This window comes from Arachis hypogaea, chromosome 20 (assembly GCF_003086295.3).
Source record: "Arachis hypogaea cultivar Tifrunner chromosome 20, arahy.Tifrunner.gnm2.J5K5, whole genome shotgun sequence".
Taxonomy (NCBI): Eukaryota; Viridiplantae; Streptophyta; class Magnoliopsida; order Fabales; family Fabaceae; genus Arachis; species Arachis hypogaea.
The window spans coordinates 12247010-12269954 of record NC_092055.1 but is presented as its reverse complement, the minus strand read 5'-3'; the positions used below and the strand labels follow the sequence as shown (position 1 = coordinate 12269954).

The following is a 22945-nucleotide window of genomic DNA, read 5'->3' as shown; positions in this document are numbered from 1 at the left end:
TTGAATCAGTAGTAGGTTGGATATTTTGAATAGACTAAATTAAAGTATACCGCAGATATGTTCTCTTATGTATGACGTCGTTTGTTTAGCTGTGAAGTATCTTATTATAGTTATAATTTTACTGCACTCGACATGCATGATGAAGTGGTTTTACCATGTGACTGGATGGCTTTATAATTGCTAGCATTTGGAAAGTTAGTATGTTAATTGCATGAGAAATTAAAATAATTGGATGTTAGTAGTTAGGAATGTTTACCTGCATAAATAGCATGCTTGCAGAGAAATTAATACGTTAGTTGTTATTTTGTTATTCTTAGTCGGTTAATTTCGATTTTTTTATCTTTTGTTTTGATTTTTTGTCCGTGAAGTTCTTAAGTTGAAACTTTGCTAAATTGTTGGGAGGATGATGATGTAAGTTGACAAGTTGTTCGGGCGGTGCGAACTTATTTTAAGGACCATGCATTTAGGGTCCGTACTTGATTACCTGGTACATTGTGTTATTGTATTTACTAGTGTCTGGGATATTATTGCTGGAAATTGGTGATGATTTGTTTCTTGTAACCCGAATGGTTTCTACCTCTAAATGGGAAAACAAATTCTGCAGAACAGTATTTTGTCTAGGGTTTGTTTTCTTTTGGAAGTCAATGTTTTTGTGTTGGCATATTCAAAATGTGAATGCTGTTCTGTTGTGGTTGTTGGGGTTATTTTTTTCTGGAATTCAGGTTTGTTTGTGCTCAGTGCTGAAACTCTGGATGTGGGTATGCTTATTTTTGTTTTGCTCTGGGTCTCGCAGTTGTTCTGACGAAAGCTCCAATATCAAACCTTGTGAAAACTATTTTTGATTTTCTGGATGTAAATTCTGTCATCAATGCTAGTTGGTGAAACATAGGTTGTTTTGTTGTAAGACTGTGCTTGGAATAGGTGATTCAATACTTAGTGAAATATTGTTTTTGTTGTAAGGCTGTTTGTTGGTTTAAATTTTCACCGTGTGGGAATTTCCTTGCAGTATGTAATAATGAATTAGGTAAACTATTTCAATGGAGGTGTCTTTGAGCCAGGAGGATGCTGATCGTGGAGGGAGTGATGGTGATGCTTGCGATGTAGAAAATTCTGAGTTGGAAGACCTTGCCGGACTAAGTGTGAATGACATCCTTAAGAAGGTATGGGACAGCGTTGATAATGCATATGAGTTCTATCGGGGTTTCAGAAAATTGCATGGATTCGGTGTGCGAAAGGGTGACTCCGGAAAAGACTGTGAGGGGAATCTTGTAATTTACGGGTTTTTTTGTAACAAGGAAGGCTTCAGGGAGCGTAAACACTACGATAGGGTTGACAGAACGAGGGTACACAAACCGGAAACAAGAACTAACTGCAAAGCAATGTTATCGGTTTATTTAGACAAAAATGATAAGTATTAGAAGGTTAGGAAGTTAGTAACCGAACACAATCACGACCTGACACCGGCAGGAATGGTGCACTTGATTGCCAATCAACGTCGGTTAACAGAAGTTGCAAAGAGTCAGATAGTTGGGATGCAAGCACATGGTATTGCGACCTCTAAGATTGTAGGGTACATGGCTGGTATGGCCGGGGGATATTCGTTGTTGGGGTTCCTGAAGAAGGATGTCTATAACTATGCTGACAAAATGCGGCGCATTAAAATAGCTGATGGCGATGCGAATTCTGCATTAGTATATCTAGAGGGAAAAATATTATCTTAAACTTAACATTCAATAACAATGATATTGTTAAATTTGATTTATTATAAGAATAAAAAAGAACACATAATTAAGCTCAAAAAATGGTGATGATTAATTTTATTAAACTAGTTAATTAGTTGATAATTAACTGAAAATTTAGTTTTCTCAATAAATACAACTTTAATAATTAGTGACTTTCTAAAAAATATTTAACATAAAAAAACATATTATATATACATTTGTATACTCTAGTAGTATTTATTATTAAATTCGTATTCATTATAGTAATTAAACGATTTATTTATGCCATAAAAATGATAATAAGTTGATTTTGTAATTAAATTTGAGATAATAAAAAGTAACATAAATGTTTAAGAACATATGTAGAAAATAATATTTACTCATGTTAAAAATAAATTATAAAAAGTCTTTATAAGTTATTTTCTATTATTTTGGATATTGTACTAACTTAAATTATCTCTTTATTATTTTAAATATTATAATTAGTGACTGTGTGTGTTTCTAATTCTTATCAATATGTATACATAATTTTACTTTAAAATTTTAAATATGTCTACATAAATTTGGGTTGCTCGAGTGATTACCTTAACCGTCCGCTTAAACAACTGTTCGGAGTTCAAATCCTCATTCCGTGTGTGTCGCAACTCAGTGACCCGCTTAGATGACTCTGAAAGTTACGATACACTAACTATAAACTTATTGGATAATGTGAAAAACCAAAAAAAAAAAAACTATATCTATACCTAAATTTCATTATTTTTTTCCCCCGCAAAGAAATTTTTCTGGATCCGTCATTCGTGACATGTATCACATTTTGGCTCAAAACAAAAGCAGGGAGTAGCGTCGAACTCCCTAATGTTGGAGGCAGAGATTCAATTTCGATCAAAACGAAAAAGTGACACGTGATAAGTTATGCTTGTCCTATTAGTAACATGTAATACACACAATACATTTACGTTCAGAAGCAAACAAACCTAAACCCTAAACCCTAAACCCTAACCAATAACCCTTAGCAAATGACTTTCATCACACATATTATACCCGGAATCCGCAACTAGTTATTCTCGTTTCCAACTGCTCAACCCTAAACCCTAAACCCTACACACCCCCAACAGACCTACATCGCATATATAAAGCCCTAAATCCTCAGTTATCCATTCACCTTTTCAGCCACTGAGTCTGTATTTGGATTTCTATTTGTAAACAGCGGTTTCTATAAAATTGATTTTGATTAAGTGAGTTGGTAGTAACGTAGTTTATGTTTGGTGATTCTTATTCAAAATTAATTATAATAAACCAAATAGTGTTTCGATTACATTATTTAAAATCACTTTAAAATGAAAATTTACAGAAAAGGACATAAATTTAAATAATTATTTTATAATTTTATTTTTAGAGATTTAACCATATTTTTATATTTTTTTACTTTTTTCAATACTCTTTACTTTTCTAATGGGATTAATAGAATCATAATTCAAAGCAAAAAACTATTCTATACAAAAAAATAAAACTAACGGTAAAAAAATTTATATAAATAAAAAATAATAAGAATTTTTTAGAAAAAATAATAACATGCATCAAAGAGTATTAGAAAAATATTATTATAAAAAAATAACAAAATTCATCATATAAATAACAAACGACATCATCGGTAAATGTGGGTTCAAGGGTAGAATCAAGTTTACCTTTAGAAAAAGTAAAAATAGCCAAACGAAAAAGTGAAATTTTCAAGAAAATTAAACGAGCTTTTGATACTTCAAACACTAATCCAAACACACCCTAAACTGCCGAACATACACCCTAAACTCTAAAACATATGAACCCTCAATCTCTCACATTAGGTTTAAAACATTCCAAATAATTAGACAATTAAACACTACCCTAAGGTCATAACCATGTCATTTCACCCCCCCGGCGTCAACTAGCGGTTTCGGCGGTTTGGCCTGAAGCGATCTTGAACCGAAAAATTATCCGATTCGAATACTTATTTTACTTGTGGTGCGGTAAGAATTGGATATTTTACCTAAAAAAATTCAAATCCAAGACATTTCATTTTTAAGCGGCTTCAATTGGATTGGCTTTGCGGTTTTGTCAAATAAAAGGGATGGACCATAAGCATAAACATAGAAATAAATTAATGGATTAGTTAAAATAAATATACTAGATTATATTTTCATCATAAAACATTTTACTAAAGGAATAATTATACAAAAAAACTATATAAACTATCTAACAAATTCCACAAGTTATACGTATAACTCATAACACATGAAATTAGCAACATTCAGGACAACCACAAATTCCTTCTTTTTTTCTTTTTTTTACAATGTGATTGGCAAACAATTCTTCATTCTTTCCATCAGAACTTTTTTTTTTCATCTCCATAGTATCTCATACCCACTTCCTTAACATAGCCCAACTGCCCTATTCAGCCAACTTTCTTCAACTCCAACTCAAACCTCAACATCAAGACCAAAAAAAAAAAAAAAAAACTCATCATTAAAATCAAACTACCTCAATCCGTTCATAATACTAAAGGTTACCATCCAAAGCCCATCAAACAAAAAATTTGGATCCACACCGACCCATTTAACACCCTGCCTGCAGCCCACTACTCCAACACTTAATTAAAATTTTAATCACCTCAATTAGAACAACTAATCAATGTCCATTGTTGCTTTCATCACCTGTCATTCGGGGACCGTACCTGCTCTTACCTGCTCCTAGTGAGCCACGCAGAATGCACCCAGCCATGACACGTGCAAATCGTAGGTGTTGAAGAATCTTTCCTTCAGCACCTTAGAATTTTTCAAAATATAATGCTCATCTATTCTACTAAATTTTTTTCGACATTTATTCCATTCATATTTAAATTATACCCCTTCACGCGCTGGCTTCACCGTGATCAAATTATTCTAACCCTGAAATAGTGAAATTTTTTAGAAATATTGTAACCCTTCCTTCGGCGTGCAAGTCTTATCTCTTGGTCCCTCCGGCCTCCACCATATATATATATATATATATATATATATATAGAAAAGTACGATGAGACAACGTATATTTTATACAATGTGTATAATAGAGTTAATTTAAAATTAAAACTAAATTATAGGCAACTAATTAATTTTAAACAGTTTTCAATTTGAAATTTAAATCAAATATTAGGATTACCGTGTGTTTTGAAAATAAATAAACTACCTCCCTCTCTCACCTCTCTCTCAATACGGTTTGTCAGCATTCTATGTCTTTTTCATGGAGTCTCGCCGGTACACTAACGCCACAGTCACCAACCGCTATCGGAAATTGTGTCGACACTGTTTCGACTGACACCGTTGCCGCATATGCCACCGCCAAGGGAGGACGTGCATATTGTGTGGGTCGAACTAATGGCACTGCAGTAACCCGGACGTCCAGCGCTTCCGTCGCAGCCGGTGTGTGCCTTCTTCCCGACACCGTCCTCACCTCCTCTGATGCGTCTTCGCTTTCTCCCATTCCTTCAAGTCTCTTCTCACCGATGATACCACCATGTTCTTCTTCTTCTTCGGATCCAAGCATGGTTAACTTCTTTCATGATTTGAGCCATGTGCTTCACAACAGTGCCACTTTTGTCATGACTAGTCATTCAAAATTATGTTTCACCACAATAATAGTTTCTTCTGTTTATTCATCTTCTTCTTCTATTTTAATGGTCAATTTAGGATGGTCATTTTAGTAGGTATGCGGATAGTTATTTTATTTTTATGTAGATGATTATTTTGATTGGATTGAGTTTAGTTATATATAATTAAAATATGTTAGATGTTCAATTCATTAGGTATGCGGATGATTATTTTCATCCTTAAGTGGATGTTTATTTTTATTAAGGGTGAGTGGTGTGTGGCAAGCCAAGTAGCGACGGTGAAATGGGATGATAATTGATGAAGGTGGGGTGGCTGCCGGTTGAAAAAAAAGAGAATATCGGAGGATTTCAGATAGTTATTTTTTTGAAAGCTAACTAGATTTTTTTAAAATTTAAAATATGAAATTGGAGAATTTGAAATTTGAAATTTGATATGAAATAACTGAATAAGAGTTTTTAAATTTATTATTTCGTGGGTAATTTTCATTTTTAACTCATATTGGGCTAAATAAGTAGTCCATTATACACATTGTATAAATATCCCATCGACTCTCTAGCGGGACTCGCCCAGGATAAATTATGGAAGTGTTTGAATTTTTATTATTTTATTTTTATTTTTAGCCTTCTATTTTTAGAATTTAATAAAAAAAATAAGAAATAAAAATGAAAAATGATATCTTATTTTATAATATTTTTTGCTTTTAAGATTTTATTAAAAAAAGTTTAAAATGCTAACCACAATGATCAAGTAAATAGTATGTTCACCATCTATTATTTCTAATTGATCATTGTAATTAGCATGTTTATTATCTACTAACCACTCATTTAAAATTACATTAGTTTTTTGCATTATAATTTTGTATGAATTTGCATTATAATAACCTCACTCCTATTTTAATATTTTATTTTGTTGTAATTTAAATATTATTATTGTTAATTTAAACATTATTATTATTATTCAATACTGTTATTATTACATTGTAGTTATAATTATTTATTATTAGTGTTATAATATATTATTATTATTATTATTATTATTATTATTATTATTATTATTATTATTATTATTATTATTATTATTTAACAAAATTATGTTAAATTACAGTCCAAACTAGAATTAAAAAAAGTTTAAATTTGTTTTGTTTAACTTTTATAATTAATAAATACTAAATAAAGTAAATTTAAACTTTTTGATTGATTTTTGTTATGTCCCGAACATTATTTACTCATTAAAATTAATATTAAATCGCCATAGAGCATCAATGAAAAACAAAGCAAATCTATATTTTGGTTAAAGATTTTTCTTTTAACATTAAGTTTTAAAAGATCCAAGATGCAACCCATATTATTATTATTCAATTTTCAACGAATTTCACATTATTCTTATAACAGAAAAGTGAAAATTATCAACTTGAAATACACTTTAATATGTAAAAATAATGAGCTTTATGTTAAAATAAATAAAGCAATGTTTGATAATTGATTGGTTTAAACTTTAAACTTTCAAGCACCAACTTCTTAGTTGCTAAGCAAATCACACCATTTTGATAATTTTTTTTTCTTTATCAAACAGAAACTATTGTATCATATATTCTAATCAGTGACGGACCTAGAAAAATTTTATAGTGGAGGCAAAAATATAATAAAATTTAGGTATTATTCTTTTTTACTTTCTACAATACCCAACAAGTTAAGGATTATTCTATTATGAATTTGAATTTCATTTAAGAGTTTGTAATTGGCCAATGAGTTACTACACATACAAGATGAAATTCAAACTCCCAACACTTGCTTAAGTGGAAAACAACAAAAATGATCACTCGACCAACCCAAATTAGTTTAGATATATTTAAAATTTTAAATTATAACTATCTATACATATTAATAAAAACTAAAAATATACACACAATCACTTATTATAGTTTTTAAAAATAATAAAGAGATAGTTTCACACCCACAATATAATATTCAAAATAATAAACACAATAATTTATAATGGATTTTTTTTTATTTTTAACATGATAATATTATTTTTTATATATGTTTTTAAAAAATTATTTTATTTTTTATTATTTCATATTTAAGTATTTAACTGTTAGATCTATTTATTATAGTCTTTATAGTATAAATACATTTTTTAACCAAAATAATTACTATAATCAAGACCATTTTAATAATAAATATTAATACAGTATATTAATATATAGATAATATATTTTTTATCTTAAATAATTTTTTAAAAAATTACTAATAATTTAAGTTATATTTAATTAAAAAATTAAATTTTAATTTAATTATCAACTAATTAACTAATATAATAAAATTAATTATTACTATTTTTTGAGTTTATTTATTTATTTTTTATTATTATACTAACTCAAATTTAATGATATAATTATTATTATTATTATTATTATTATTATTATTATTATTATTATTATATGTTAAGTTTAACAAAAAAAATTTTAACATAAAATACAAGAAAATTATTTATATTTTATTTTGGATAAATATAATATAAAAAGGGCACATATATATATATATATAAAAGTATTATTATTTTTTAAAAGCCTTTGTGGGGGCAAATGCCCCCCCCTCTTCATGATATGTAGGTCCGTCCCTGATTCTAATCATAGTTATTCGAATCCTCAAATGCAAAGAGTAAGATAAATAAGCAAATAACGTATTAGAAACTAGAAATTAAAGTTTGCAGAGTAAGAGAACGTACTTTTATAGTTTGATGTCAATGCATCTAAATATTTTACTATAAATATTTCAAACGTTGCAGAAAAATCAGAATCAAGACCCATGTTTAATTCCAAGTTCCAACTAACAAGAATAAATTAAACTAAACTACATCCAATACTAACTATAAAGAATTGTCAGAGTTAATTACTATTATGCTATTCAGATTCAATTCAGCTCTTCATGTTTCATTCCTTACTCCTTTACTGTCACCGTATTAACACCCCTCCTAGTCAGCACAGTCAACAAACCTAAAAAAAGGAAAGACGAGAACTTTGAGTTTTGAATAGTATATTTCATCAACTTATTTATTTGTATATTTCTTGACATGTAGTTGAACTAAAATTAATAGTATCTAATTCAATTTTAAAAATTAGCTTAATAAAAAATATTTAAATTATATTTAACAAATATATCATATTTTCTGAAACATCTAGAACTGAATATTTAAGATTATAATATATGATATACATGTGACCCAACAAATATAAAATAAAATCTAATACCATATTATAATTGAACAATTTAAAAGATAGCTTAAAGAATAGTAAAGATTGAACATAATTTGCATAGCAATACACATTAACATGTATAACTATTGTAATTTACTGTGTCGCTATCAATTTAAAACAATGCAATATCTTATGCTACAATCCATACACAGAGACACAAAGTCCCATTCAGAGTGTAAAACCAACACCTTGGAACAAGGTTTCTTGTGTTACAAACTTACAATCCATACAAAGATACATACATACTCTAAAAATTAAACCCATAAACAACTAGTAAGAGAAACTAACATATACCTTTAATTTAAAAATACGGTGCTATATATTTTGATTGTAACATTGAAATGTATAAATAATAACTGTGATTTAATTTATGAAACTAGTTTGTAAAATTGGATTGTCAAACCAATAAATAAAGCTAACATTGTTCATAGTCATCAACATTGTTATATGAAAAAAACAAAAAACAAAAGAAAAAAAAAATCAGTCTTTTCACATACCTTATGAACTAGGCTTAATAGAATCAGACTGAGTAGGTCCCGGATAATAACAAAGGCTCCCAAAATACTCTGGATACTGATAATAATAATTAAAAAAAGGTTAATGATTGCAATAATGAAGAATTATGAAAGAAAAAAAGAGAACTATTTTGAATTGAATTGAATTGAGAGTTTCACCTCTCTAACGAAAAACGACCCAGATTGAAATTGATGGTAGCTTTTTCTTCCTTGCTGGTTTAAAGAACCTGAATAAGAATTGGAATCCGAATTCCAAGGGGTAAGAAAAGATTCATCTTTCTCAAGAAAAGATATCAGACGAGGAACAATGTCCACTGCCTTGGCCGCCATTGCACCACCACCACCAACGGTTGTTCTTTCTTCCACAGAAAAACCATCTTGTTGTTCTTGGTTCTTCTTGTTCTTAGTTTCTTGCTCTTGTTCCACCATTATTCTCTTCATCAATGATTGATGCTGCTGATTTTCCATCTGATTCAGTTGCTGATGATTCTCTTCTTTCGATACCGGTCTCCACTGATATTTGTTTGGATCAAACCTTGTTCTAAAATTGAAACTCAAACCCATTACTACTGATTAGATAATAACATCAATAATGCTGTCTAATAAGTTCTCTTCATTCATGAAATTTTGAGTAACAAGAGCTATATATATATATGAATGAATGAATGACTATCAAGAATGTGTAGATACTATTCAAGAAAGAGAGGAGTTATTATTATTATATTATTATTAAATAAAATAGATATATTATATGATGATTTTGTTCGTTTGGAAGCTTACAATTTCAGACTGAAAGGAGAGAAATAGGTAAAAAAAAAAAAGAAAGAATTAAGAAAGAAAGAAAGTTAATATTGATATTAGGAGGCCACTCAGATAAAGACGCATAAAACGTCTTTTTTTAAAGATGTTTTCATGTTGTGTTTTAATTGGTTTCTGTATAATTTATTCGGTGTTCCTCATCATATATTATTAAATTCCTCAAAAGATTTTCTTTCCAGAAACAATAAAAAACATTTAATTTAGACTAAAACAAAAAAGGTAATAAATTAACTATTAGATTTTTTTAAAAAATTATTTACATAAAAAAATATATCACATTCATCAATATATATATATATATATATATATAACAAGCTCTTAAAATTTTTATAAATAAAAAAATAATTAATTTATATTCGTACAATATATAAAATAATTACTATATTATTATATTATATATTAAGATTCACTAATTTAAATTTTATTTTTATTTTTAATATAAGCATTAGAAATAAATAAAATTTTTATAACTAAATATAGTGTAACAAAATATATATAATATTAATTAGTTCTTAAAATTTCTAAAAAAATAGTTTCTTTCATTTTAGTAAAATAACTATTTATTAAAGTAGACAAATTAATTATTTTCTTCTCATATACAATTTTTTTAAGACATAAAAGTAATTAATTAGGACATTGGTTAAGATAATTAAAGTCACTATTTCATTAAATTTTTAATTTAAAGAAAAATCCTAGTTAATTTTGGTATAGAAATTTCGAATTTGAAAACATTGATAAAAATTATGTTGAATTTTGATTTATTTGATTCTCATTTAAATTAATCACTACATAAGTTAAAGTTCTATTTTGAAGTTATATTCGAGCTTTAATCTGATTTTTAAAGTTTCAATTTACTTAGTTTGATTTTTTAACTTAGGTATCCCTGACTCATATTAGGGTTTTAAGTGTTTAGTTGAAAAAAAAATAAGGTAAAAAAATTTTCAATTGTCACATCAAACAGTCGCTAGAATGTATAATGTAACAGTTGTTAGTCCATCTCAGCATGTCGTCAAAGATTTTGTGAGACAGTGACAAAAATAAGATTAGGAACCAATGTGAGTCATAACTATTAAGTTGGGAGACTAAATTGAGTAAATCAAAATTTTTGAAATTAGATTGAAACATAGTTGTTAGAACCTAACCAGTGATCGAACCGGTCAAGCTACTGGTTCACTGGTTTATTGGTTCAACCGATAAATCACTGGTTGAATCAATAAAACCGGTCTCACGTAAATATAAAATATAAAATAGTTAAAAACTTAAAATTAAAATTTGAAATACATATCTTCACTAACATTTTATGAAGAATTAAGTCTCAACTTCTAAAAATAACTAATATAAAAAATTATAAAATTTTAATACTACAATAGTATCTTATTTTGACACAATAAAAAAATAATTAATTCACAAAGCCTATTATCTAACTATAATATCAGTAGATTTTAACACTAACATAAAAACAAATAACCTTAATCACAATACTAGCAATAAAATAGATCAAGTAAATTAATAAATTTTTAGTAAAATTTATATTTATATTAATAATGGTATATAATTAAAATATAATTAATTTTAAAAATAGAAAAACAAAAATTAAATTAAATTAGATATTTATGTATACTATATAATTAGTATTTGTCAAATATAATACTTAGAAGTGCAATGGCTAAGTGGCAAGTAGAGGTTGCTTTTGCTCCAAGGTTCTTGGTTCGAGACCTTGTGGAGATATTTTAAAAAATTTTTCAAGCAGACCAGTTCAGTTAGATCGGTTTGTACCGGTTCTTACCGGTTCACACTGATTTTATTCTTTAAACGGTCTAAGGAGTAAATCGAAGGTTCGGTTCTAGTCTGGTTCACTAGTTTTCCGGTCGAACCAGCCGATTCAGTTCGGTTTTTACAACTATGGATTCAAATACGAATATAATTTCAGAGACCAATAAGTATTATCTCTTTGTTGACAATTAAGTTGTTTTAATGGTAATTAAGATCTAATAATGGCTTATAATGAAAGAAGCATTCTTTTGCAACAATGAACCTATAGTAGTAGTTAGGGTGTTCATAGATTAGATCATATCCATATAAATTCACAGTATTTATCCGTATCTGATCTGTAATTTGAGAATATGATCTGATCTGTAAGATGATCGAATCGGATCCACACTCTAATCAGATAGAAGTAAATATGTTTACAAAAGTAAACAAAAAAAATTATTGACTTTTTTTATAAAAATAAAATTTTTTAATATTTTTTATTTTATGGATATATTTGATATCTGATCCAAACATAAAAAGTGCGAAAATCGAATTTGATCTAATGAGTTTAGTGCGGATTGGATCGAAATTTCAACCATATCCCATCTGTAAACACCCTTAGCAATAATAACTAAAAAATTATAATGATTATATTTTTAACTAAGAGGAAGTGCAAAAAAAAAGTACTAAATATAAGAACATTTAATCAAATATTAAAAGAAAATTTTACTTTAAAACAGTTGGACTTTTTTGCTCATATATATATATATATATATATATATATATATATATATATAATGTAATAATAATAATATGATAATTGTTTATTTTATATATCACACAAATATAAACGTTTTTTTTTCTATGATCTTAAGAAAGGTTTTGTAAGTCCCTAACCTTATTATTGATTTTTGTAGTGTTAGCCCTCATATTATCAATTTGATTCATATATAATTCGGATGATAAATTATTTGGTGACGTGTTTCCTTTTCTAATGGAGGAAACAAAATTCTTTTCAATAGTTTATTTAACATTTAGCAGAATAAAATAAATTTTATTAGAATAAATTTTAGTACGAGTTTAATATTTTTATTCATCATAAAATATTTATAGAATTACTCGTAGATAAATTTTGGAAAAAAGAAAAAAAAAACATGATTTTTATTTTATTTTTAAATAAACTTTATTTTTAATTTTAAAATAAATTTTAATTTTATTTTTTAATAATATTAATTTTTTACCGTATATAATTATTCAATTATTTTTTAATTATATATAAATAAATTACTCTTAATAAGACTTTTTTGTGTTATTCAATTATCTTTTTTAAAAAATAATTAATTATTAAAATAATTAAACTTTTCACAACAAAAATAATAACAAAAATTATGAACGAAAAAAATTAACTATCCTGATAATTTTTTGTATTTTTATTCATATTTTAATTATAAACATAAATATAATTTAATTATATTATTTATGAAATGTGACTATAGATGTAGATAAAATTTAGTTATATTACTTATATATAGTTTCATTGTATTGTATTGCTTATAAAGTTAGATTATAATTATCACAATAGAATTGTTCTTGTATTTTTATATGTGTGACTAATTGGTGGTGTTAAAATATTACTCTTAATTATAAATAAGGTTTATAATTTAAAAAATCAAAGACTCAATTAAAAAGATACGAAAAAAATGATGTTAAAATATTCTAACTCTTTAAAATAAAAATATTCGAAATTCAATTAAAAATTATTTAAAATTTAAACTCAATAAAAATTTATATTCAATGTGTGTTGTATTAAATATATTTAATAACCTATTATATCATATTGGTTGAAATTAGTTTTTATAATGTTAATTTTTTAATAACACTTTATTAGAAAAAATCATCTTTTCAGAATTTTTTAAAAACTAATTAATATTATATATATTTTGTTACATTACATCTTGTTATAAAAAATTTATTTATTTCTAATGCTTATATTAAAAATAAAAATAAAATTTAAATTAGTAAATTTTGATCTATAATATAATAATAATATAGTAATTATTTTATATATTATACGAATAAAAATTAATTATTTTTTTATTTATAAAAATTTTAAGAGCTTGTTATATATATATATATATATATTTTGATGAATGTGATATATTTTTTATGTAAATAATATTTTAAAAAAATCTAATAGTTAATCTATTACCTTTTTTGTTTTAGTCTAAATTAAATGTTTTTTTATTGTTTTTGGAAAGAAAATCTTTTGAGGAATTTAATAATATGTGATGAGGAACACCGAATAAATTATACAGAAACCAATTAAAACACAACATGAAAATATTTTTAAAAAAAGACGTTTTAGACGTCTTTATCCGAGTGGCCTCCTTGATATTATCGTCTATTTTTTTATATGGATTTTCTTTAGTTTATAAATATCGTTTAATTATTATTTCTCTATTTGATTTTATAATGGCAAAAATATTTATTTTATCGCACAATCTTCCTTTTTTTTTTTTTTTCAAATCAGGGAGGTTTTTTATATTTATGAATTGTGATCACATATTTTTTTAAATATGATATCTTCCTGGATTTTCTTGTACCGTAAATATATTGGTTTTAATTACTTAACCGTATATACAGAGAATTTTATATTCTCTTCGAATTCTATTGATCAATGATGCAGTTTTGATTTTTATTTTTTAAAATTTAATTTAAAAGTAATATTAATTTTATTTTGACATACATAGTCATTAATTAATTTTTCACATGGAAAGCAGTGTATTTTTACGCCTTTTCTATATAAATTTTAATAATATATATAATCTAATAATTCCATTCTTTATTCATTTAATTAAGATAATTTTAAAATATGGTATCTAAAAAGATAGTTTCACTATATCTAAATACTAATATATTTTTTTCTCTAATAATTTCATTCTTTATTCATTTAATATATTTTTTTTGTTACCAAACATTTTCGACGAAAGTGATATATTTTTAAAATAAATGTATTTTAATATAATTATATCCAAATATATATATATATATATATATATATATATATATATATATATATTTATTAATATTTGACTGAATTGAGAAATTTGTGGCTATCACTTTAGAATTTAGTTTTTACAAGAGTCGAAATTCAATATTAATAAGAAATGAATAAATTTGTCTGTCACATGATTAAATAATTTGTTATTTATTTATTTTTTAAAAATCATACTAAAAGCATCCATTTTTATAGTATAAATTTAGTTTTAAAACATTGTCAATGTAAAATAATTTTAAATGTTCATTTAATTAAGTAATAATACATTAATAAAAATAATTATTTTTTATTTTAATTGATTATTAGTGCATTAAAATTAAACTTAAAAATTAAATACTAAATTTTTAAGTAATATAAAATTATTTAGTACTAGTGTATGACCCGTGTTCAGCACAGAAAAATTTATAAAAATAAAAAAATATATATGCTTCGATATTTAAAACAAAGTACAAAATAATTATTATTTTAAGAAATTTATAAAATTATTATTAAAATCAAAGTTTAACTTAAAAAAAGTAAGTAATAATTATTTTATATTTTTAAGGTAAAATAATTATACACTGATACAGAATTTAAAATAAAATTAAAATATTTACATTAGAATACTATTTTTTCAAAGACTTCTCTATAAACAATATTGATGGTTGAATTTGCAGATATTCCTACATGATTTATAAGTAAAACTTTTAAACCTCTCTTACTCTTAGAACTATAGCAAATAGCCCCGTTAATAGAAGGTTGAGCTTTGCTCTATGCTGGCTTAACTCTTCCTATGCCTTTTCGAACAGGAAAGTAACTCTTGAAAGTGCCACATATAGTTGGTCATGTGTAAAAACTGGTTTGGGCAAGCATAATCCAACATGAGATAAAGTTTGTCCCTGAAACTTGTTAATTGTCATGGCAAACGATACTGTTATAGGAAACTGTCTTCGTTGGAATCTAACTGGGACGGTTTCATTTGTTGGTACCATATTCATTCTTGGAATCAAAGCAATATGACCAACATTGTTACCCGTTAAGACTTCACATTCTATGACATGATTTCCAAACTTCTTAACTTGTAGCCTTGTACCATTACAAAGACCACTGGATTAGTCAATATTCCTCAGTAACATCACCGGAACACCAATCTTGAGTATTAATTTATGTGGAGGCAAACCAGAGCAATTTATGCTATTCAGTAATTCAGGACCATGGAGATCTAGCTGACACTCCATATTCCCTTCATCCATACAAATGGAATCCAAACTAAGATATAATTTTTCCCCTCCAGAAATGATAGCCATCAGATGGTTGTTGACCTCTTTAACGATGTCTAGTGTGGGAGCCAGTATAGTTCTTGCTTTGAAAAAATCTTTTGGGGACATGTTTTCCAAAATATTTGGATAAGAAAAATGAACCAACTCATCAAATGTCTGGTCCGAAGAAGGAATAACAATATCTCCTGGAAGATATATCTCAAATTCACCATCCATATTGTCACCTATTAGACCATCACTAACTTTCAATAACCACTCACCAAATTGCTCTGTCTCTTCTTGATCTGAAGCAATCGTCCTTACAGAGAGTCTCATATTTTTTGTTAGTTTGAGCACCTGACAAAACTTCCAAAGGTAAGACGAATTCATGGTTGAATGAACGATATCTTGTCTCAATCCTCGTAAAATGACAGGAAGAATTTGTCTAAAGTCTCCACCTAGTACAACCACTTTTCCTCCAAAGGACAAATCTTTGCTATATGTTAGAGAACACCTCATGATATCACCCAAGCATTTATCAGGCACTTCATAGCAGTACCTACTAACCATTAGAGCCTCATCCCAAATTATAAGTTTGGCTTTCAATAGCAACATTACTTGAGGGGAACCAGGTTTGATGTTCCATACAGAATCCTCAGTTATATTCAGCGGTATTTTGAACCTTGAGTGTGCCGTTCTTCTATTGGGAAGAAGTAAAGATGCAATACTACTCGAAGCAATGTTTAACACTATATCACCCCTTGAGCGAATCTCAGCAGACATAAGGTTTCAGAGAAATATTTTTCCAGTACCCCCATGACCATACACAAAGAAAAAACCCCCTTTCATCACAATACACAGCTGTAACAATTTTATCTAATGCATATCTCCGCTCAGGTGTTGCGATGGCTAACATGTCTGAGACATTTTTCTTTAAATCATCGCTGTTAAAGTTTAGCTCTTCCCTAATAACCCTTTCGGTTAACAAAGAACTATCAACTTCAGTTGTTAAAGGCATTGGAGGATAGTCTTTCAAGGTTTTACCATAGGAATGTAAGATCTTGTCTATATCCATTAAGCACAACTGCTTAATCTCATCATCTGACATTGTTAACTCTGTATATTATACGATACTGTAAAAATCCAATCAAACTAAAAATGATCAATAAGGAAGAACTTTTATCATTGTAATTAATAAAAACTCACCCCTCATGTTCATCACAGCTCTCTGTCGATACAAAATATCATCTAAGAGTTCATGCCAACATCTATCCCAGACATGTTCTGGTCTTGAGATATTGTTGGATGTTAATAGAATGACAAATAACCTCCTAACATATGATCCTGAGGCCCATGAGCTTGCTTCCTTAATTGCATCAATGAATTCTTTGTCATCTTGCAAGAGTCCAAGGGCGAAGCATGCATCTCTATACATAGCATAAATTGTTCCTCCTACTGTTCTTATATCTCGAAAACTCATACATCCTCTCTGAATATTCAAGAGAAGTCGTTGGTAATATTCTTCAATATTTGCTGCAAAAAATTGGGTTAAAATCCCACTTTTAAGTTGTTAAATGGATTAAGCTATGCTATTTTAATTATTATGTAGCTACACATCCGCATAAGAATAATTTTTCTAAAAAATATAGAAAAATAAAAAATTGTATAATCTACAGATTATAACTGTTGAAAGTTATTTGAACATTTATTTTCTAGTGTAGATAAATCGAATAAAATGGACGTGGGGTATAGACTGTTAAGATTTTAAATTTAAATCATTAAATAAGTAAGATCAAAATTGAATATAAACTCGTCATTACCTGTAGGTACATGAGTCTTCCAATTGTGAAGCCTTTCTTTCGAAGAAACCACTTTGAAGAATCATCCTTCCAAACAAACTTGGTTGGAAACTCAGCATAAGTCAGACTTCAAGCATATGGATATAACATGTTCGCTGCCATCCATCCCAAAAATATGGACTTATGAGATATTGCTCTTTCGACGATATCATTCACATTAGAAGTTTTACCATAAACCACAGGTTGCTCATCCACCAAATGGAATGGAAGTCTAATCACAAATGGTTCTTTCTCTTAGATTTCGTATCCAAATAGACGCCAGACTACCTCACATGCCGAAATGTACCTACAATCGTAGTAATTCCTAATTTCGTCAACAACTTGTGTGGCTTCTGACGGATCACCAGCATTGTATAGAGTAGCTGTTACGCGGTCATTACCCTTGTGTACATACTTAAACAGATACTTAATAGAACTTATTTGGCATGTGTATTCCACATTTATGTGGCACTCGAACTTGAGCAACAATTCTGGATTATATGAAACAATGAACTTATTGTCTAGTACACATTCCCTTTTCTTCACTGTTCGACCGTTATCAGTACGCCTATATTTGGAAAATCCGGCCTCATCAATGAGTGTTCACTGTCTAAACTCTTTAGGATAGAACTTTGAACATGATCCATTCTTCATGCAAGGTGAATTCTTGTTGTACGGACCACATGGACCATGTACCATGTAATTTTGAATAGCTCCATGTAGATTTGGCCTTTCATTTTCATCAAGAATCTCAGCTATTATAGATTTGGCCTTTCATTTTCACATCAATTTCAGAGAGGAGAGGAGAGAAGTGTGGGAGTGGGAATGGGTTACGGGCTTAAGTCGTTGGGGATTCAGTTTTTTTTTTTTTAAGTCAAAACGGCACCGTTTGGAGGAGTTATTAACAAACCGGAAACCTTTTAAAAAAACCAACCAGTTCTAACGGTTCACCGATTTTAATCACATATACGACCGATTTTGTAATGAGTTTTTTTGTCAGACGATTTACTCATAACATCTGTTAAGCCATTTTTAAATTTTATAAAGTTATTTATAATAATTACAAAAAGTGCTCCTAATAAAAAATTTTAAAATTTTATAAAAATATTTTAGTTAAAATTATTAATAAAATCTTAGTTGTACTCTGTTTCAAAATAAATAATTATAATGATATTAGTATTTTATACAACAACCCATACAAAAAAAAAAATTCAAATTTCATACAATATTTTTTTGTTCATTTTTAATAGCTCATAAATACAAAAAAAAATATTGTACAGAATTTAAATTATTTTTGTATTAATTTTTATATAAAATACCCATAACATTATAATTATTCAGAAGTTGCATATAATTCGAACCTTATGAATTTAATTTACTACATATTTGCCTAAATCGAATTTATATAGAGATGCAAATTCAATTTATTTAATTTAATTTATTTTTGTATGTGGTATGATTTGATTGAAAGAGCAACAATTTATAATTTTATCTAGCATCAATAAATGTAAATTATGATTTGATTCTTCTATAATTTTATCTAGCATCAATAAAATTCCACTATCACTGGTTTAAAAAAAAATAAAATCTAAAACGATGGTTAAAAATAAATAAAGAGGATAGATTTAATTCTTCTATAATTGTATGCGTTTTTTTTCCTGATTTGCATTTTTATCACAATCCACAAGTTCTATATTTTATAACTTAACGTTAATTCATATATAGTATATAAATAAATTTAATTAGAATAATAATAATTTATTTATTTTATTTTAGACTTTATAAATGAAAAGACTAATTCACTAATATAACGAATTATAATTAATGTAATATAATTAATTAAGTAATATAAATTATATTAATTATATTAATATTTAAATATCTAATCAAATCAATTAGTTAATATAATTAAGTCAGTGCAATAAATTGTATTGAATAAGTTAAAACAATTAAATCGAAAAATACTCTTCGAAACATACCACGTCAGCTTAATCATTAGGTGCAGACATCCAATTTTTATATAATAGAATAGATTATATATTTTTTTGACACTACAAATACTTGTACTCTTAGAAGCTTTAATAATAAACAATTTATAGTAGCCTTTAACTAATAAGATAATGTACAGCCTAATTTTTTTTCCAAATTAAACAACAAAAGTAAACTAAAATGTTGAATGATCACACCGTTATCTTTTTATTGATCGAATTTGTTACGTAGATTCTATTAGCAATAAATGTGAACTTAATTATAATTAGTTAATCATTCTAGCATATATCAATTAGAATAAAAATTAGTTTAATTTATTAATTATTTAATGTATTTTTCTACAATTAATTATAGTTATGCATTAAATAACTAACAATTTAAATTAATTTTTATTTTAATTGATATATGCTAAAGTGACTAACTAATTATAATTAAATCTATTTTTATTGCTAATAAAAAATATCTAAATAACCATAATTGATGAGTTTATCTGAGTTTACCAATAATTTTTTAATAGAAAATACGTAAATTGAAGAATTACATGTTAGTGATAGAGAGGAGGAGGGAGGGGAGAGAGGAATTATTAACTCAGAATGGTCAATAATAACTAGATTGGTAGAATAATGGGTAAATATTAGGAATACATTTATTCTTCGAGTCACCGTCAAGCGTTAATAGATTTTTTCACGTATATATATTTATAATTTACGTATGAATATTTGAGAGAGCTTTAATTATCTTAAAAAAAAATTTTTAATTCAACAAGGTTGCTATGTATATTCACAGAATTGCACACGCCAGTTCTTTACCATTAACGTTTGATGCTGTGTTGTTGCATATATATATATATATATATATAGAGGTATAAAAAATTTTTTTTACTATCTTATCAAATAAAAAAGATTGTTTAGGTGAGTTTTAAGAAAGATATTTTTTAAGTTATTTTTTTTTGAGAAGATCTTATAAAAATAAAAATAATTTTATGTTTGAATATCTCATACAAAAGAATTTTTTTATTTATCAATTATGTTTGGATATAACTATATAAAAATATTTATGTTTGACTTCTCAAAAAATATATTTTTTTTTATTTTTCTAATACTTTTACTTTTACTACTAAAAATTTATTAAACACACTAAAAAATTAATAAAAAAAACTTTTTCATTAATTTTTTTATCAACTTAATAATGCCTAAACATACAAGCACTAAATTTATGATGCTTGATGAATTAGCTTAATATTACTTTTTTTTTAATTAATGTGGATAATCCTCAGTTATAGCAATCGAAACTATTCAATTTAATTTCTTAAATTTTTAAATCACAATATTTTGAACCATCGTCTATATTAACCCTTTATTTTTTAAAATTAATTTTAAATTTTTTTTTAGTTATATTTCCAAAAAAAAAATATATTTGTAGGTCATTCTATTAAAGCGAACAATTTTTTATTTTAAAATTTGGTTATTCATAAATTAAAATTAATGCAAATTAAATATATAAACCTGCTTTTAGGTTTAAAAACATTTTTTCATAAAAAAGTAAAATAAACGCGCATAAAATAAAATTGGATTTTAACTTTTAAGTTTTAATATTGTTTTACGTGCGCAAAATAATAATAATAATAATAATAATAATAATAATAATAATAATAATAAAAGAAAATGTCACTCAACCAGACGGTGCTGCGATAATATAATGAAGGCATAATGTGTTGTATGAAGACTGGTTCGTCCGAACACTAGGGAGGCCGAGCTTAAGCGCTTCCGAGTGGGTTGACACCGAGGAGGAAGAGCTTGACGTCGGCTGGAAGTGAAACACCGCGGCGGGAATACCTGCACAAGATACTCCGACGCTCAAGTCAGTAGTGGTTCACAGTGAGTGAGTTAAGAGAAAAGAGTGAGAGAGTTAGAGTGATAGAACCTTAGACCTAGCCAAGCATATTAGCTAGGTTTTATAGGAGTTGTCTTCTGCCCGTTAGTGGATAAGTCCTAGTTTATAGGTTGGTTGAGATATTCTGTTTTGGTGCTATAAACTAGTTGAGCACGTTTCCTATTTTCAGTTGAGTGATGCTGTTTTGGTCCTGATCACGTGCCGAGATTTGCGGACGGCTGATACGGGACCGAGCTTTATGATGCACGTGTCTTTTTATTCGAACGGGTAAGGTTGAGCTTATCTGCTCTTTTTCCGAGCTTGTTTAATGTGGCGCCAGCCCCCGATATTTACGCGCCGAGTATTTCGGGTGACTGATACGGGGCCGACCTTTCTGTGCAACCGAGGATAAGGGTGACGTATCATAGCCCCCAAGCTTGCCTTGGTGTGGACAGGACTAAGGCGAGCTTTTGGACCGAGAATACCGCAATCTTCGGTTGCCGAGTTTTGTTTGTCGCACATAACCCTTGTAGCCCCCAAGCTCGGCTTGGTTCTGTCTGGGAACACAGAGCGTTGTGAGTGGCTTCGTACTTCGCGCCAGTGTGAAATGATTGATGTGAAAGAACCGCTCCGCTTCTCTAGGTGTCCTTGTCCATTGGTTTGTGTGGTGGTTTTAATGCTTCCCTCTTTTTTGCCAATCTGAAGTAAATGCATAGGGCCTAGTAACCGTTTCTTTTGTGGGTTTTATGTTACTTTGCGTTTTCTTCTTCTTCCCAACTGCTGTAATCTGGGATAGAGGTTATTTTCTTCTTCTTGTCTGAGAAATGAGCAAGCAAGGTCCGTGTTAATTCTTCTTTCTTCTTCATCTTGCTTTTTTCTTTCTTTGTCTTCGATGGAGAACTGTAATGTGGGTGCTTCATATGATTGGGTTGATGTTAGGGTGAGAGAACGCAAATCCCAGTTTGATGATGAAGAGTCTGTGAAACTATTAGGGTCGGGTGTCTGGGTTAGGCCTGGTAGTGATATTAGGATTGAGTTGCTGCCTTGTGGGGAGGAGGATCGTGTTTGTGACCGGTTAGACGACTGGTCCTATTTTTATATGTACAGTTGCCTTTTCACAGAGCTGGGGGTAAGACTTCCTTTTACCGAATTTGAGTGTGGGGTTTTGTACTGGTTGAACTGTGCCCCAACCCAATTACATCCCAACTCCTGGGGTTTCGTTCGAGCTTTTGAGGTTTTGATGGAGCTTTTAGAGTGTCCGCCGTCT

General features: G+C 27.8%; 1 protein-coding gene across 1 annotated transcript; it reads right to left on the bottom strand.

The window, feature by feature from the left end:
- Positions 1–15511: 15511 nt before the first annotated feature.
- Positions 15512–22392, bottom strand: LOC140182945 (uncharacterized). The gene is made up of 7 exons (XM_072230925.1): positions 22082–22392; positions 18106–18385; positions 17800–17865; positions 17186–17468; positions 16837–17095; positions 16494–16739; positions 15512–15827 (listed from the first exon to the last, which is right to left on the bottom strand). The coding sequence occupies exons 1-7, from the start codon at positions 22390–22392 to the stop codon at positions 15512–15514; spliced, it is 1761 nt and encodes a 586-aa protein (XP_072087026.1).
- Between the last annotated feature and the right edge of the window lie 553 nt (positions 22393–22945).

Bases quoted from the DNA above. Each gene is read 5' to 3' on its own strand.
- LOC140182945 (XM_072230925.1), bottom strand. From the start codon at position 22,392: ATGCATTTACTTCAGATTGGCAAAAAAGAGGGAAGCATTAAAACCACC. The intron at 18,386-22,081 runs GTTGCACAGAAA...TTCCAAATATAG, and splicing joins ATACGTCACCCTTATCCTCG to GCGTACTGATAACGGTCGAA. The intron at 17,469-17,799 runs GTAATGACGAGT...TTGAATATTCAG, and splicing joins GAAGACTCATGTACCTACAG to AGAGGATGTATGAGTTTTCG.